This window comes from Miscanthus floridulus, chromosome 5 (genome assembly GCF_019320115.1).
Source record: "Miscanthus floridulus cultivar M001 chromosome 5, ASM1932011v1, whole genome shotgun sequence".
In the NCBI taxonomy this organism is placed as follows: Eukaryota; Viridiplantae; Streptophyta; class Magnoliopsida; order Poales; family Poaceae; genus Miscanthus; species Miscanthus floridulus.
The window spans coordinates 95,636,344-95,645,705 of NC_089584.1; the positions used below are offsets into that span (position 1 = coordinate 95,636,344).

At 40.1% G+C, this 9,362-nt stretch overlaps 1 protein-coding gene across 1 annotated transcript; it reads left to right on the forward strand.

Annotated features, from left to right (window-relative positions):
* Window positions 1-1,616: 1,616 nt before the first annotated feature.
* On the forward strand, window positions 1,617-3,992 carry LOC136452671 (putative receptor protein kinase ZmPK1). Its single transcript, XM_066453259.1, has one exon. The coding sequence runs from the start codon at window positions 1,617-1,619 to the stop codon at window positions 3,990-3,992; it is 2,376 nt and encodes a 791-aa protein (XP_066309356.1).
* Window positions 3,993-9,362: the final 5,370 nt, after the last annotated feature.

Consider the following 9,362-nt stretch of genomic DNA (forward strand, 5'->3'; position numbering starts at 1 on the left):
CCAGACAATACTAGCTCAAATGAGCACATAATTCTCCTCCAACAGAAATACTTAAGAAAGAACATTGACTATGAAAATGCTGGCATGAGAATAATCAGACTGTCACCAACAAACTTCTGTTGCCGATTCAAACAGCTGACATTGAAGAAAACAAATCTAGCATCTTGCATGGAATGTCATACAAAAATGAAAGTAAACAGATGTATTCAGATTCATAGCTCAGGTCAGTTAGGCCCTTCAACTTTCAAAAGAAAAATTTTAAAAACACCTTAATTATATCGCATTCCTCTCTCCCTCTCTCTAAGCCGCCAGAGGCTCATACGAGGGAATCAACGTGAAGAAATGCATACATATTCCTTGCTTAGGCGTAGAAGTCAGAGTTAGCAGCGTATTCAAGTTTGGCTTCGCGAATTTTCTTTGCCAGACAGTGAGAAGTAAATCAGGACTACATAAGTTCATGACGCATGAGCCCAAACATTATTGGATAGTATCCTTTTTCTTTCTCAAACATATAGTATCATTTCATTAGAAATAAAGAATAGTAAGGTAGAGGGAGCCAATTACCTCAACCCAACACACCCAACTCACCCTCAGAACACACTAACACACGCAAAGGAGAAAGCTATTGACTTGCCACACAAAAAAACTGTAGACAACCAGACACCTGAACCCAGAGTTACATGTCCAGGGGCGAACAACCTTAAGAGCAATTTATGGTGCCCCACTGCTCCACCCCAACACCACAGGTAACTCATTTGCCACAGCTTGCAGGACCACATATGATAGCATCTGATTTTTCTTCCAAAATGATGACACCAATAAACTCTAGGACAATCCTAGCTCAAAGTACTGCCTCTGTCTCAAAATAAATCGATTTCTAGAATCACTCAAAGTCAAACTATCTTAGGTTTGACCAACTGTATAGGAAAATGTAATAACATCTATGACACCAAATAAATATATTATGAAAATATATGTCATAATGTATCTAGTGATACTTGGTGCTCTTTCCTATAAAGTTGGTCAGGCTTAAAATGGTTTGACTTAGGACAACTCTAGAAGTTTATTTAATTTGACACGGAGGGAGTAGTGACTAACTTTTAATTTTGCATACTCCCACAGAAAGACCTAACGAGAACTAATGACTACAGAAGTGCTGACACTGAGCAAGAAAAGGCAGCATGTCACCAACAAACTTCTGTTGTCAATTCGAAGAACTGACCTCTGGCAGATAGCTTAACAGAAATGATGCTACACGAAAAGATGACCAAGGTATTTCATTGAAGAAAACACTTCTACCATATTGCATGGAATGTCCTACAAAAGCAGAAGGAAACACATCAGGTCAGTTAAGAACTTCATCCTTCCGGGAAAAAAACTTAAATAATTTACTAATTCAATCGCATTCATCTCAAAGCCGCCATGGGTGACTCAGTGAAGAATTACCTACCTATTCCTGGCTTAGGTGTTGACGTCATTGCAGGAATTCAATTTTTGACTAAACGAAAGCATCTAGGCAGCAAGTGGGAACTAGATTAAGGCTAAATAAGTTTATGACTTGTGAGCCCAAACATAATAAAAGGATGAACCATAGCATATCTCTCATACCACGAAAAATGGCCAGATTCCTCTTTCTGATCATTCTTCCAATGCTCACCATTCTTCCATTCTCATATGCTTCACCCCAGCTGATGCTAAGTACTGGCTCATCCTTATTGGTAGAAGAGTACAGACAAACCTTCCTTGTCTCACCAAATGGTGATTTCTCATGTGGCTTCTATGAAGTTGGAAGGAATGCCTTTTCCTTCTCCATATGGTTCACCAACACCGTTGATAAGACCATTGTGTGGTCTGCAAATCCCAAGTCCCCTGTAAATGGTCGGGGCTCCATGGTTTTGCTGAACCATGATGGCAACTTGGTCCTGATTGATGTCAATGGCACTGTGACTTGGGACAGTAAGACAAGCTCTGGCAAGGGCACGACACTTGTCCTTCTCGACATCGGCAACCTTGTCATAAAAGATGCCAATGGCAAAATTTTGTGGGGAAGTTTCTCTTCACCAACTGACACCTTGCTTCCTTTTCAGCCACTCACTAAAGGAACAAGGTTAGTATCTGGTTACAATAGCCTCTATTTTGACAATGACAATGTGCTACGCCTCATGTATGATGGGCCAGATATATCAAGCATCTATTGGCCAAGTGCAGATTATACTGTGTTTCAAAATGGGCGGACAAACTACAATAGCTCCAGAATTGCAGTCCTTGATGCTGAAGGTTATTTCCGGTCAAGTGATTTGCTTAAAGTAAAGTCTTCTGATTGGGGCACTGTAACCAAGAGAAGACTGACAATAGATTATGATGGAAACCTAAGAATGTACAGCTTGAATGCATCAAGTGGGAGTTGGATAGTCACATGGGAGGCTATAGCAAAAATGTGTAATGTGCACGGGCTATGTGGACAGAATGGGATATGTAAGTACTTGCCAAGTCTCCATTGCTCATGCCCACCAGGATATGAGATGACTGACCAACAGAATTGGAAAAAGGGTTGCCGGCCAAAATTTATCAAAAGCTGCAATAGAAGTTACAAAGTGGAAGACTTTGAGTTCATCAAGCTCCCACATACTGACTTTTATGGCTTTGATCGGACCTATAACCAGTCCATCTCACTAGAAGAATGTAAGAAGATTTGCTTGGAGATTTGCTCCTGCTCTGGTTTCACATACAAAACGGGACCTGGACTTTGCTTCACCAAAGTTATTCTCTTCAATGGCTACAGCTACCCAAATTTTCCTGGTGACAACTATATAAAACTACCAAAAAAATTGGGTATATCAACATCCATAATCTCCAGAAAGTCTCATCTCACGTGCAACCGGAATATTCCTCAAATTGTAGAAGGATCTTCAAGTATGTATGGCATGTACAGTGTCGATAAAAATTGGACAACTTATTATGTGTTTGCAGCAATATTTGGAGCCCTAGTACTGCTATTTATTGGTACAGGATGGTGGTTTCTTTCCAGCAAGCAAAACATTCCCAAGTCAATGGAGGAAGGCTACAGGATGGTAACAAACCAATTCAGGATGTTCACACTGCAAGAGTTAAGGGAAGCAACAGGAAAGTTCAAGGAAGAGATTGGAAGAGGGGGCTCTGGAATTGTTTACAGAGGAGTACTCGAAGATAAGCGAGTAGTGGCAGTGAAGAAGCTAACAAATTTCTCATACAATCAGGAGGAATTGTGGGCAGAAATGAGTATAATTGGAAGGATCAATCACATAAATTTAGTACGGATGTGGGGTTTTTGCTCCGAGGATCACCACAAACTTCTGGTTTATGAGTATGTGGAGAATGAATCACTGGACAGATATCTATTTGGCAATCTAAGTAGTGAGAGACTAATTGCATGGAGCCAGCGATTCAAAATAGCATTGGGAACAGCAAGAGGCTTGGCCTACCTACATCATGAGTGCCTTGAATGGGTAATCCATTGTGATGTAAAGCCAGAGAACATACTCCTGACCCGAGATTTTGAAGCTAAGATAGCAGACTTTGGACTAGCCAAACTCTCAAAGAGAGGCAGCTCAAGTTTCAAGCTCACACACATGAGAGGAACAATGGGGTACATGGCCCCAGAGTGGGCGTTAAACTTGCCGATCAACGCAAAAGTTGATGTCTACAGTTATGGTGTTGTCCTTCTTGAGATTTTGACAGGTACTAGGATATCAAGTGGGATAACTGTCGATGGGATGGAAATCGAGCTTAGACAGTTTGTGCAGGTCTTGAAGCAATTTCTTGAGAGTGGAGATGTGAAGGATATAGTTGATCATAGACTGCAAGGTCATTTCAATCCTGAGCAAGCAATGGTAATGTTACAAGTTGCTATAGCTTGTCTTGGAGAAAAAAACAGCAGGCCTACAATGAACGATATTGTAATAGAGCTCTTGGCATGTGCTGACCAAGACGATCACCCTGCCTACTCATGGTGAGTTGCAATAAGCAATCCTGTTTCAGTTTGTAAAATGAAGAATTGAATTTTCGAGTAGTATTCAAATTAAGGAGTATTTGCTAGAGAAAATGAGTCAGTCCTTTTGTTGTATGAATCCTTCTATGGACAAATCCAGATCCTTTAATTGCAATGGATCAGTTGAACCCTGAAGCATTATTTTTTTACTTCACACTTCTGGTAAATATTATCATGGGTTGATCAGTTGGTCTTTATGCACGAAGCTTCAAATTTAGTTTGATTATATAGAATGGTAATTAGACTTGAGATGATGTATTGTGCAAAATGTTGGCTTACTAACCTGCAACAAGTTCAATTTGCTAAGTGTCGAAAAAATGTGTATGTTACATTGGATTTGTGTTCATGCATGGAAGGATGGAGTTACAATGACGAAGGGTCAGGCACTCAGGCCTAGGATTGTAAGAGTGTATTAAAAAAAAATTTAAGGATAAAAAGAAACAGTTTTTTATGGCCTACATTTTTTTTTGGCAAAAGTAATGGGTATTCAACTGAATACCCATGACTTGCGCTAGGCCTGCCCCCGATGGCGATAGACATGATAGGCTGGGGGTAGAACCATTGAACAAAGCTTGTCAAGAACTAGTTGAGATGGTTTGGACATATCCAACATAGACCCCTAGAGGCACAAATGCATAGTGGATTCCTAAGGCACGAAAATAATATGTGAACTTAAGAAGAGGCTCGGGTCAATTGAATCTAACATGGGAGATGGTGGTAAAGGACTTTAATGTTTGGAATATGCCTAGAGAGTTATCCCTAGATAGAATGTGTTACATCAACAGTCCCTACCTAAACCATGAGGTAGACTTTAGATTCCATTATAATATACTATTTTAAATGTTTTTTATATTCTACTTCTACTCCCCTCCAATCCAAAATGTAAGTTGTTTAAGTTTCTTCCTACTTTAACTTCGACCAAGTTTATAGAAACGTATATTAACATTTATGAAACCAAATAAATGCATTATCATGACATATTTCGTAGTAGGTTTAATGAAATTAGTTTGACATTGTAAATCTTGGTGAATTTTTCTATAACTTGGACAAAGTTTGACGAGTTTGATTTAGGAAAAACTAAAGGGACTTCATTTTTTTAATGGAGGGAGTATATAAGTTCATTTTAATTTTCCTTGGTGCTTAGCCAATCCAATTTGCTTGTGATTAAAAGTGATCAGTGAAAGACTAAAGCCATCACAGTTGCAGTGAATATTCTTGTAGTAAATTAGTAATATATCTTGCTGCATTAAACTATGAAGAAGTTACTTTGTTTATAAGCTTTCTAATTCACTTAGTTTTAACATATATTGGCTTCATGTACATATAAAGAACTTCGTTTGCATTGCTCTTAGATCCTCTGCTGCATAATATTGTGACAGAATAGTGTCAAAATTTTTAGTCCACCTTTGGTGAACCCCAATTTTGCATCGACGAGAGGCCACCCATCATGCCTATACGAGTGAGAAGTGAATGCAGGTGGAAGCATTATGTTGCATTAAATTTCTTCATGAATTTATGAATCTGAAAGTTGTGCCCTCGAATTCAAAAGCAAACACGCTAGCCAAAACACCATCTGTCATTTGGTCTTATTTTTCTCTCTTCAGAAATGAAGAAAGTTGCAGCATACATAAGTATCTGAATAAACCAGTGCCTATGACAAACTGACAAGCATTAGGCTTGTAGCATTAGAGATATTTAACTTTTTACCATCATAACGGATGGGTCGTGTAATAGAACCGTCTAACTTATAAGAGCACAAGTACAATAACAATCACCAAAGCGATCAAACTATCATACTTGAGCCCATATAAACCCGGTAGTCTGATGAAATCATAAAGGATCTCAAACCAAGTTCAAATAGCGTAAGCAAAGTAGTTTGACATCAACATCACACTTAGTTCAAATACATACCAGTACCATGGTCATTTCCAGCAAAAGCATAATAGAGAGAATAACTTAGAAGTACCATGCCCTATGGTTTAGTCCTCATCCATGGCAGGATGAAGACAGTTCTTACAGTACTCATGATACATCATATCATCTGTAACAAGAGGGAATAAACCTTGAGTACGAGAATGTACTCAGCTAGACTTACCCGTCGTAAACCAGAAATAATATGACACCAAGGAGTATACAAGGCATTATCGGTGGAGTTAGCTTGACAACATTTTGCATAAAAACTTAAGTAACATGACTTGGAGATTTAATATCTTTAGCATCAAATTGAATACCTATTCAATTAAGCATCTCTAGATTAGCACCTGCACTAGAGCAATCACGTGATTAAGCTAACAAGCATTAGTAATCATATTCGGTGTATTAATTTGAGCATCATCATATCCATCAAGTTCCATCAATTAATGCTACTGTTGGGTTCATAAACTCGGGGTCCCTCATGGACCGGCTTCACCAGCAAAGGCTTGGCCTAGTAGACGATGTTGCGAATGACACGCAACTCCTGGGCCGGCCCAAATACCAAAATAACAGGCCAGAAGGGAGATTTAATCTCCGACTGAAAGGCCTTGCTAAGGAGGAACAACACTCATGTCCGACTCTGGCCCGTCTCTCCGACCGAAAGGCCTGGCCAAACACCGCTTCCGATTCTGACCCGCGTCTCCGACCAGGGATACACCAAAACCTCTGCTTACAGCTCTCCTCCGACTGGCACAGTCGGAGCCGACTGGGATCAACCGACCGAGGACGCCCGCTCGATGAGGATGAGGAAACAAGAGGAGCAAGTAAAGCAGGATGCTCAAAGTCAACAGCAATACCAAGGACCGTACCCTGCACACCTGCAGGACAGTACCAACAGGATATGTCAGAAGACCTGCAGGACAGTACCAATAGGGCATATCAGAAGAGTGCCCTGCAACCTTCTAGGCATGTCAGAACCCAAGCAGTGTTGTGGACGCTGATATTTGGTCTACAGTGTTGTAGGCGCCCAGAAACTCCCATACCAGACGAACATGGTAAAACCCTTCACATGCCTCTAGGCATCAATAGTGTAGCAGGCACCGACATCAACCATACCAGAAGAAGACGACGCAACCTCCCTCATGCATCTGACATTAATAGTGTTATGGGCGCCTACAATCATCTTATACCCGACGGCGTGGGTAACAAGACAGTAGCATACGTACTCTCTCTCTCTCATTTGTAAGGCCATCCCCTTCACCTATAAAAGGGGAAGCGCTCTCTCCCAATAAAGAGATCCCTCAGTTCACTCACACACCACAATAGAACCACTAGGTTCAAACCTCGAGCACATGCTCAGACACTTAGCATATAGCGGAGCTCCCGTCACTCTCGGCCCTTTAGACCAGAGTCCGACCGGACCTCTTGCACCCCCATCTTTCTCCCTTCTATTTGTAACTGTGACAGAACCTCCTAAATTATAGGGTCCACATGCACCTGTCACTGTCCAATGACCTTTGACATCTATGCATATGTTCCCGGTAACTTAAGAAGACTGTCGGGTGTCCTTGGAGAACCCCGAATCATCCACAATTTCCGAGCAGGATCACATTACAGAGTCATTGCAGTATTACAACATTTATTCAAATATCTACACTAGGGTAAATCAGCGGAAGTCTTACCATAACTTAGTTTACAAAATAGTAGATTCAAACCATACAACTAAGTTTGATAATTAAAACAAACAGTAGTAGTGGAGTGGCATTATAACATAATACAAAACACATAATTAAACTGCCATGCCCAAGGGCCACACATTTGCATATCGTCATCGACCTGAACAATAGTCATGCCACACGGTCCAAAGCAAACCTGCTCATGAGCCTCACCTGCAACAAGGGTCAACGAACCCTGAGTACAAAAGTACTCAACAAGACTTAACCAAAATAAAAATTGTTATAACGCAGGAATGTAGGATCATGGGTTCAAGGTATGGCTTTAGCAACAATCAAAGTTCTTTTGCGTAAAAGCTCTTTAACAAAATTCTTTATATTAACATTTAAAAGCTTCATAAATATCATATACAAAGCTGACATAATCCGCATTGAGATCATGAAACTTCATATCCAACACCTTCTCAAACCATCCTCAAGTTCTAGTTATTAAACTACGATGATGAACAGTGAGTTGAGTCTCCATAACCGAGGAGCAACGACGATTCGAACCGATTATAACCTAGCTAGGGATTCCAGACCACATGACATATGTAGGTCCCCGACCTACATATACCAACCTACCCTCAGGTCCTCTAAAGCAAGAATGGGTCCGCGCCACCCGAGAATACAATACTCCACAATTCCAGCCCATTGCCATGTGGGTACACGCTATTCCCGCCATCTCTCCACTCCTAGTGCACGAGTAGCCATTCTCATAATAGAATCACCAAGTTAAGGCTTACCAGGGTATGTGGTTAGTACTACAAAGTCTCACCTCATGCAATTCAACAATGGATGGACCTTAATCGACATAGGCGGAAAGAATCTGCTCACAAGACCTCCATGCCTTATGGCTCTCACAAACTGAGTCCGCCCGGTCTAGATTTATTACTCCACATTCCCATGTCACATGATAACATAAGTAACCAAAGATCCATTTAAAATTTACAGGTGATAGGTAATCACCCGACTTTCATCGTTCTAAGCATAGCTAAGCATAACTAGGTATATACGAATTAAAACTAGTAACAGGGTAGATATGGAAAAACAAGGTTGGTAATGCACCAATTTGGTTTTCACTTAACTCCTAATCACTTAATGTAGTAAAAAAAAGCAAAAGCGAAATCAATTTGTAAATCAGAAGGTAGGTTTAAATGCATCCGGGGCTTGCCTTCGTTGACGGAAAAGTTAGGATCCGGAGTCGTCCCACAATTATCAAATCCTACCTCAACAGGTGGATTAACTTCCTCAACCACTTGATTAACTGCCACCTGCTCACCTTCGTTCACTACACATAGTAACAATGCCATGTTTAACATGATGCGAGATACAAAATATGATGCTCGATGATGGATGCAAAATTAACAACTTGAATACAACTTTCCTTCGCGGTATAGTTACAAGTCAAACTAACTAAACCTTTTTTGTAACACTTAATGCCATTGCCAAGGATCATTATCAACTAATGACCCAAGGTCATCACTCAATCCAAAATTCAATCAAAACCTAAATCATTAAAGGTTACTATTTACTTTTATGAATTAATTATTTAATTACAAATTATGAAATAAATCAACTTGTTCCAATTGAGCTCAAAATTTTTGTAAAGGTTCATCACATGATAACTAAGTGGCAAAACAAGTTAAGGTTCATCACATGATAACTAAGTGGCAAAACAAGTTTCATAATTTTTGGATAAATAAATA

Bases quoted from the DNA above. Each gene is read 5' to 3' on its own strand.
- LOC136452671 (XM_066453259.1), top strand. From the start codon at position 1,617: ATGGCCAGATTCCTCTTTCTGATCATTCTTCCAATGCTCACCATTCTT.